Source organism: Paroedura picta, chromosome 4, assembly GCF_049243985.1.
Source record: "Paroedura picta isolate Pp20150507F chromosome 4, Ppicta_v3.0, whole genome shotgun sequence".
In the NCBI taxonomy this organism is placed as follows: Eukaryota; Metazoa; Chordata; class Lepidosauria; order Squamata; family Gekkonidae; genus Paroedura; species Paroedura picta.
This window is the reverse complement of record NC_135372.1, coordinates 79,062,980-79,072,535: the sequence shown is the minus strand read 5'-3', so window position 1 is coordinate 79,072,535 and position 9,556 is coordinate 79,062,980. Positions and strand designations below refer to the sequence as shown.

The following is a 9,556-nucleotide window of genomic DNA, read 5'->3' as shown; positions in this document are numbered from 1 at the left end:
GGAAGCATGGATTCAAATTTCAAGGATATGGTGGCAACTTTGTAAACTATAGGTAATGTTGAAAGATGAAGAGAACGCGTCCAGGAAATTTACTTTAAATAGCAAAAAGGTTAAGTCATATGGTGGCATAGACATGTCAGCTATAACTCTGCAATACCCGAATCCAAATCACACATACTTGAAGCATGAGTTGAAGGATAGCACAACACAACAGATTTCATTCTGCCATATAATTGTGTCTCTTTCCCAACACAACCTTCCAAGCCCTCATGTACTGGGGCTTCTGTAAGTTTTTCAAAGGGTCAATGATATAGTGAATGCCACTTTGACAAGCACCTTCAAGAAAGCATTTTGAATTATCATTAATATTGAGACCAGTCCTAAAAAAATAAGCATCTATTCCAAGCTGTTAGTAGTTGAGTGGACACAAATTTACATTTATTCAACAACCATTAGTGGTTCCATATTATATGCTATTTTTTGAGATCATAGAGTGCCATTAATTACAGTAGCAACAACAGAGCTTTTTGCAAGCAACCATGGAAATATGCAGTTAGAGTCATGTAACAGGAATCCATGTGTATCGATTTTAAAATATAAGTCAAGTATTTGTTCACAGTTCTTTTTATTGATTTTTCCCCATTTCTAAGATGAAGCTTTCCAGAGGAGATAATCTTTTCTAACTATGATTGATTAGCTCTTAACTGTTAATACAACTTTGGAAAAGGTGGTTCTTGTTCTTTTTTCAAGTCCACTGGCTTTATTTTTTTTTAATTGTGATAGAGATCACATGACACTTTCACAATGCTCAGATAATTGTGTGTGGACTCTGGAAGATTTATTCTGCATGTACTAAAACTGATGTACAAAATCTTAAAAGTCTGGAGAAAACCATTCCTTTGCATGCTTCTGGCACAGACCCATTCTTTACCATTAACCTTTGAAATTGACCAGAACTACATTCAAAATCCTTCATAATTTTTGACTAGGACAAAAAGGCAAATCAAGAGAATGCTTTGAATAGTATTGCTTATCTACAGATTTATATTCAGAAATGGACATTTAGCTCTAGCATCTAGAAAAACAAATGCCACTTCACAATAAATTCTGTTTCTATCTGCATTTTAAAGTAGTGTCGGATTTATCACAGCTCATCCAGTATATACAACATTCATGCAGGCTTAACATACACATGTGTATAAATACCCAGAGTTACATCAACAAGACAAATTCTTGTACACAAAAGTTGACGCAGTGATACAGAGAACTGTAAGATGGTTTCTACAAATTCGTGACTTTGTCTAGTGTTCCCTCATGACGGAAGCAACCCAAACCCAAATACAGCCTGACATACATGGCAAAAACTTTGGTTGGGGCCTCTGTGTGTTTAAAGTTGCTTTAACTGTGTACACAGGGAATTAAAAAAAAAATCAAATTCAAATTTCACATAGCATTTAGTACCAACCTAAATGCTATCACTCTGTTCCATTGCACACGAAGAAGCTTCTTATTGTTCCTCATTTTCAGCATTTGTTTCCTACAAAGTGATACATAGATGTATGCCTGAAGCACTTCTCACAACATTAATGACTGTTCGGGGAGAGAATACACAAAACATAGTTACTTAAACATCATGAATAGAATTGTACAGCCCAAACGTCTGATTTTTATACTAGAACAAGAAGTTCAGACTAACTGAACGACATCTGCAAAATGAGACATTGAAGCCACTAAACATGAACCACCTAAAAATGGAGATCCTACTCCCATGGCATAGCAGCTGAAATACTGCCTACTTGCAAACATTGCATTCATGTAGCCAAGGGCACCTGTACCTTCAACTACTCCTGAACTTTGCTCAGGGAACTCATACAGTACAGTGGGGGACCACAAAAGGAGAGATGAGGGCAGAGTTACCATTTCACATTTGGATGGGCTCATCAGACATCGTGTTTTCTTTATGCACAAAAATATTTACAAGTAGGAGCCTGCTAGACTCATGGAAGGAGCCCCAGGGAGCCCAGCAGCAGAGACCTCCACCCTGCTGCCACGCTCTGCGGCTCAATTGGTGCAGCTCAGAGCAGGCCAGCACAGTTTCTTCCTTCTTCCCCACGTTTCTGCAGCTTGCTGGAGACCTGGGGGGAGGCATCTGCTGATTCACCTGGAGCTGCTTCAAGCAAGCCAGCAGACATTCCCTCCCCCCTTGCAACCCAGCAGCTTTGCCGCTGCTGGCAGCATACCCCATTGCTCACAGGCTGTGCTGCTGTGGGTCCAGCAGGGTTTCCAGGCTGCACTGCTGCCACTGTTTGCCCCAGTGTGGCTTCTGGCATTACTACTGCCACGGCTGGGCCAGCTGCAGCAGTGCAGACCAGGAGCCCCACTGGGCTTGGCAACAGCTGTGCAACCCAACTCCTGGTTTGTACCACTGCTGGTGGCATGCCCTGTGTGGCTCTTGGGCTCTGCTGCTGCTGGACCCAGCATGGCTCCTGGCTTTTTTCCACTGCCAAAGGTAAGCATGTTTAACCCCCCTGTGTATTCTTTAGACATGCCAGATTTTTCTACACACCCAAGAGTCCCCCAAGTGTACAGAAAGATCTCTTTACCCTCTGTTTGACCACAATCTGGAGATTTAGATATTTGCAAATTGCAACCATGGGTGGCTAAAAGAATAAACTGTAAAATTTACCTGAAATTCAAGTGTTCTAATAGCACATATCCATCTAGAAAGAAAGAAAAAAAGAAAGAAAGAAATTGTTTACATGGATCTCTTATTTAAGTATAGAAATTTAGGGAGTATATTTGCTTTAGCATTCAGGTAAGAATCTGAAAAATAGGTAATCCATTGTTTCTAAGTTGTGTCATACAAATTGCAACGGATAAAGCATAGTTCATTTACAGGTGGCAGAATTCAGGCTCATGGAAGCAAAGCAATTCTTTATTTTAAATATATGTGTTAAATAAGTAGCAACAATGCTACAGTTTCTCAGCTTTGGAAGTGGTTCAGGAACTGTAGCTAAAACATTTTCTTTCCAGTCTGGATTTGTGTATTGAGGGCTTTTGACCTTTCCCTTCCAGCTCAAAGTAGTTACATTTATATCCCACTTCCAAGTACTGCATCTGAAGGGGACACTTTGCAGTAACTGCAGTAATCAGAGTTCGCCATTTCCCCCCTGCCACCATGCTTCACCCATGCCCCTTGATTTAACCAGCACCCAGACACTTACACACGCCTTCAGCATTCCGACAAATAAGATGATTTCCTTCAGTGACATCAATGACCTCAAGTTGTTCTCCAGCCGTAATCCGTAAATCAAGTTTTCTTTTGGTTAAAGTATTTGAACAGTGTGCAACAGCAGTATTTATTACTGTGATTTCTTTTGTATACTGAGAAAGAAAAATAAATCCATTTCAGATAAATATAAAAAGCTGATTTAGCAAAGCTCAAGAAGATGGTCATGCCCAGTAAGGATATAAAAACAAACAAGCAAAACCCCTGGGTCCTGTGTTATATCACACTGTGTTTGGGGAAGTTTCTCTGAGAAATAGGATGCCCCTAGGGACACCAGGGGATCTCCTGAAATTATAGCTCATTTCCAGGTGAACAAGATCAGTTCCCCTGGTGAAAATGGCTGCTTTGGAGGGTGGATTCCATAGCATTATACTACACTTAGGTCCCTTTCCACCCCAACTCCACCCCAAAATCTCCAGGTATTTCCCAACCCAGAGTTGGCAATCCTTAATGCTCATAATTTTAAGTGTGAAAATGCTAATGTTTGAGAACAAAGCCTCCTTGGGCATGCAGAACTAGTTGTGCAGATCTTTGAATCCCAGTTTGTATCTTGACATTGAACTATCTAGTTGCTATTATGGTCAGTCAGCATAGCATAGGCTATCCATGTTATTTACCACGTGGTCTAAAACAGTGGTCCCCAACCTTTTTATCACCGGGGACCACTCACCAGGGACCACTCAACGCCTTTTACTGAGGCCCGGTGGGGGGGGGGGTAGTTTACTCCTCTACTCTCAACCACTGCCCTAACGCTCTGATCACTATGGTAATGTTTAAACATCCCTTCAAAATAAGATACAGACACGCCACAACAATGAACATAAGGAACATTTTATTTTCATGGAAATTTTAACTCATGACAATGACAAATCAATGGGAACCCTGAACTTGTTTCTCTGCAACGAGATAGTCCCATCTGGGAGTGATGGGAGACAATGACACCCGAAGTGTGTTGTAAAGGGCCGGGGAGGGATGAAGTAAAAGGCCGGGGGAGGGGAGAAGGCATCCTTCGGGGCCCACCTCCAATTAGTCGAAGGATCACATGTGGTCTAAAGGTTTAAAGCAAGCAACACTAGCTTAAAAAGCAAACAAGATTTGAAAAAAATATGAAAAATTTCAAAGGAACACTAGTATCATCTTCGGGTCTCACAAAACCAACAAGTATCTCATGAACTACACAGAATACTTCATGTATCCCTCAGAAGAGTAGATTGCAAAAGATCTGCTCTAGGTTGTTTTCTTAAGGCTCTTATTTCAGGGTTTTTTTTTACATTCACTGATTGCTTGGAACATTTTACATGACTTTCAGAAGGTTGGCTACTCTTGCTTTAAATCCTGATCCTCAATTACAAGCATCATATTAACACTTTCAGAGAATATCCAGATGTTAAGGATATAATCACTGATAATATTTCTTTATTATCTGTGACTAACCACAGGCTTCACTTAACTAATAAGGTGAAAATACTCTATGCCTGCATCCTATGTGGTAGAAAACTAATGTTCAAAATAATCACTAGGAATTTTGTCAGAATTACATAGGAAACTGCCACCAGTTTGCCTAACAACAACATTCTCACACGAGAATGTGTTTTGTCCTCCTAGACTGACTGAGAAAGTGTACTCTTTCACCTCCTTCACTTCCTCAGGGTATGCTTCTGGTGAGGCCTGGTTAAGTGGTGAGTGCTGGCTGGAACAGTGCAGGTTTCTGCTTAAATTCCGAGTCTAGGGTGCACCTGAGGCATTTTATGATGGTGGGAGACTTCCTGAGCTAGCCTCTCATGGCCTGCTATGGGCCCGTGTTGGGGTTGTGGCTCCACTAGTACTAACCCTAGTGTTGCTAGCACAAGTTGGTGGTGGTGGTGGAGTGGAGCAGGCCAGGAAACGTGATTGGCAGATGAAGGCTCCTTCAGACTAGGAGCCAAGGTGAGATTGCCTATTAATGCTGGAATGCCTCTGGCAGGCTATTAGGTACACAGGCCCCACACTGAGGGTTGGGCTCAGTTTAGCTTAATAAATACATCCCAGTCAGCCCATTTATTGTAGGGCATCTTTATTGAAGGATGGTGGGGCAACTAGAGAATGCAAGCCCAACAACAAGATAACATTTACATAAAACTGAATAGATTGGAAGACTGGAAGCTGTTGGCCAGTTAATTTTTATGTACTGCAAATGCACATATACACACACACAACTTTAAAATACAGATAACCAGACACCCCCACAAGCTGTGTTTTTTAATGGATGATACATACCATAAACTTCTCTCTAAATAGTTTTTCTTCTTTTGTCATCTTGTTATGCTTTCCAACATTATATTTCTTGACTTTGAATAAGTTTCTGGAAGACAGGTTACTAACAAAGAATATACACATGATAGTTTCTGGCAAATAAACATAAACATTTTAATACAAAAGGCAGCTGATTCACCTAATTGTTAACGCTCTTTTTACAAGAGCCCTAAAGGCAACAGGAATTTCCTGTCTCCTCTAGCTGCTGCTTATTTTTTGTGGAAAAGTTGTTTCTTAAGGTTAATGGACCCACACTGGGGTGGATTGCGATTCAACGCTTGAGGCTGAAGGAGGTATTCGTGCGGGTAAGGGGAAACAACCGTCCTTTGCACAAGCTTTCTACTTATGCTAAGGGTTCTTTTAATCTAACTGCAGAGGTGTAATTTTTCTTTCCCTTTGTTGCCCTTCCTTCATGCCACCACAAGCTGCTTTTCACAGTTGTTCAGTTCCCAAAGAGGATAGATAAGCAGCATGGAGATGTTCCTTGAAAAGATCAGCACCAAACATCTCTTGGGTGTATGGGGTTGGGTCTAAATTTATGTGAGCAGAAGGAGCCTGTATCCCTTTTCCTCTCAGGATATCTTCCATTCTGCAGGCTCCATAAACATACTTATGGTATGTTTCAGTGACCATCCAAAAGGACATTCTCGCAGGAGTAAGCTGCATTTAATAATATAGGATTTATTTCTGACTTAGAATTGTTCTATGTTTATAAGTAGCATAGGAGCCTGGAGCTACAGTAGGATAAAGAAGAACTACTTGGACTAGCCTTAGAATAGAAATATCACATCAAACCTGGGTAAGCTCCAAATCATATAGGAACATGACTCTTAATTGCCATAACATTTTGCATTACAGTCCAGAGTAAATCATTCATCTCAACATTTATATGTTAGCTATAAAGTCCTGAAACAAAGAAGCGCAAATTGTTCTACTTTTCTCATCTCAGGCAAGAATCCAAAACTCCACACTTGCATACCATCGTAACAGTAGGACTAGAGCTCTGCTCATAGAATAAAACGGGATGAACAGAAGAGACGACGAATGGGACATAACTAGACCTCTAGACTCTAGCTCACTACTTTAGATGTTCTCCATATGTAGACTGACTTTGAGTACATCAGTGATAGCTAGTTGCAATTTAGGACCTTGAAAGAAATTGCTACTTCTCACAGAGGGTTGGATCCAAACTAATATGGCAGTTTCCACTGATTACCACTTCTCCCTATAGACTTTCAGGGCCCCTATCATCCTCAAGCATTATTTTGTGGAGATCAGTAGGCTACAGTGAAAGTGGGGAAATGAAAGTTCACTTTTGCCATGGGCAAATTAATCTAGACCTAACTTAGAACATCTGTGTTGGTTAAGGGCTAAGTGGGCAGAGAGTGGGTGGGGCAAAGCACCTTCCGATTAGGCCTTCACCAGGACAGGACAGAGTTCCAGCCAGGCATGACAGCATGAGTACAGAGGGAGACCTTCTAGGCCCGGTGGGAAGGCCATGCCATCACCAGTGCAGAGGGGGGGGGGGAGGCCTTCCAACCGGGCCCAGAAGCCTCTAGGCCCAGTGGAAAGGCTGCGCCACCGCCAGGGGGAAGGAGGCCTCCCGCCGGGCCTAGATGCACACCCAGGGGCTTGAAAAAGCCCCAGGTGTGCTTCTGGGCCCACACCTTGGCGGGGGGGGGAGAGGGGGGCCCCGGGGAGAAGGCCGCGCTACTGCCAGGGCTGGGTGGGGGCAAGGAGCCCTCTCAAACCCTTATCTTTCTTTTGTGCCCTCACTCCTCTCCATCTGCTGCTACCTTCCTCCCTCTCTTTTCCATTCACTCTTTAACTCGGCCACCTCTGGCCCACATCCTTACCCTACACTTGCCTTCCACCCCCTCTGCATTCTTCCCTTCTTTTCTCCCTCCTTGAAGATCTGTCTTCTGCATTCATGCAACTTTCTCCTCCCATCCACCCTTTCTAGCTCCCGTTGTATTTACAAGTACAACGGGCTTTAAATCTAGTATTACTAGATTTTGAAAGAGTTTGTTAAAATGAACCAAGTACGAAAAGGTTCTTACAAACAGCATAAAGGGTTAGATTCCACTAGCTTTTTAATTGAAGTTCAAATTAGGTACGACTGCATCCTTGTGGCAGCTACAAGCCACTTCAAAATGCCACAATGGCCTCATCAGGCCCACAGCATGGAATTCATGTTCTGCCCTGATGACCATTTTTGAGAACTTTTACATGGTAGCAGTGTTTTTGTGGCAAAAATGAGGATGCCATCATACCTAGATGGAGTGAGGTTAAGGGCCAGTTTTCACTTTCCAAAAGTATCCAAGGGGACAAGGCTTTAATTTATGCAGCCTCCAAGGTCTCCAGTATAGCCTTTTCTTGGTAGTCAGTGTACCCCTCTTCCTTTTTTCATCATGGAAAAGCTGGTTGAATCCAACCCACATCAAACTTGTAAATTTTTACACTGCTTTGGTTGCCGCTTGCAGCAAAGAAGTGCAGTATAGAAATGTCCAAAATAAAACAACCAACAAAGGGGCAGGGAGATTGTTCTGTTTTAAGGAAGTCAGCATTTGCTAATTACATATCAGTATCTTCACTGCTTCTCCTTCGATCTTTATCTTTTGACACGAGGAATCTTAACTTCCAGTTTTTATGCATCTCGTTCTTCTCTCTAGAGAGTAGAGAGGGGGGGGGGATAGGCTTCTGAATGTCATGGATGCTGCAAAATGCTGACGGTCCAAACAGACAATGGGGTATTGGTTGAGATCAAATACGATACCACACAACAGACCTCATTTCATGCACCACTGAATCACAAAAACATTTTCAAATAGGAATCATGTAGTTACAGCAGTACACAGATATGTGGCTCAATAGGTTGCAAACAGAATGCTGAGCATCCTTTTTTTTTTTTTTTACATGCACACATAAAGCAGATTATATTCCAAGTGGGTTTGCCAGTCCCAGTTGGGGCCTGGGAATCCCCCAATTTGGAGCCTCTTGACCCATTTTCAGGGAGGGAAGAAGCAGGAAGTAAACGTGTCATACTAACATCACCCCAAAGCAATGCAGGAACGTTGATGATGTCAAGGGGCGACACTCAAGTTTGGGGCCAAAGACCAGAGCATCACCACTGACATGCTGACATCACTACCAGGTGACATCAGCATGTCACGTTAATTTTCAATTCTTCTCTCCACTCCCAAGAATGTGCATTCCCCAACCCCTATCAGCAGCTATGAGGCATCTGGCAACCCTAGTTCCAAGCAGTTGTTCCCCTGTCCATTTGAAAGGTTGCTCAGTCTTGGCTCAGATTAAGACACTGAACCATCTGTGTTACCATGTAGAATGGACATACTGTGTTTTAAGAACAGCACAGTGGTATAACAGATCCCCCCCCCAAAAAAAGGGGGGTAATGAGGGCCACAGATACTGTACTGGGAGAAGCGTTAAGTCTTGATAAATGAGATTTGCAAGGCCAGAACCATATCAAAAAAGTCAGACACTGACCATAAGTAAATAGAGGCAGAATGAAGTCTTAGTTCCTTAGCTCCCACTATAGCTATATGTAAAACAAGTTAAAAATGGAAGGAAAAGTCAAGCGATGAAAGCAAGAAGCCACACCAAAGGGGTGGCAGGTTTTTGCAGTGGGGTTCTGTTGAAATTTACACAAAACCTCCACAGATTTTAAAAAATGACAAACTAAGCATGAGGTGTTGCACACACACCCCCCCAATCTTGGAAGCACCACAATTAAGCTGCTGTTTAATTTAGCTACTGATCCCACAGTTAAGCTACTGATCTCAACTGTGATAATTTTGCTTCCCCTTCTCTTGAACTTTAGTCTGAACTCTCCATCCTAATCATGTTCTCCTTTGCTTCATCTAATAGATATGTAACTGCTTAGCTGTAGGATATGTGAAATCCACTGACTTGCTTTTTAAATTAACTATTATAAGACATTACACATTAGGGGCC

The 9,556-nt window shown here is 42.2% G+C and overlaps 1 protein-coding gene across 5 annotated transcripts in view; it reads right to left on the bottom strand.

Annotated features, from left to right (window-relative positions):
- Positions 1–409: 409 nt before the first annotated feature.
- FYB2 (FYN binding protein 2) overlaps positions 410–9,556 on the bottom strand; it is a 55,962-nt gene continuing 46,815 nt past the window's right edge. For 3 of the 5 annotated variants that reach the window (XM_077333592.1, XM_077333594.1, XM_077333593.1), the window contains 5 exons: positions 8,160–8,249; positions 5,546–5,645; positions 3,225–3,384; positions 2,687–2,720; positions 410–1,590 (listed from right to left, as the gene is read on the bottom strand). In XM_077333592.1, the coding sequence (XP_077189707.1) occupies positions 1,584–1,590; positions 2,687–2,720; positions 3,225–3,384; positions 5,546–5,645; positions 8,160–8,249 (391 nt within the window). In that variant the 3' untranslated portion in view covers positions 410–1,583. Of the gene's footprint in view, positions 1,591–2,682; positions 2,721–3,224; positions 3,385–5,545; positions 5,646–8,159; positions 8,250–9,556 lie in introns of those variants that run through there. The other 2 variants (XM_077333595.1, XM_077333596.1) reach the window with 2 other exon arrangements.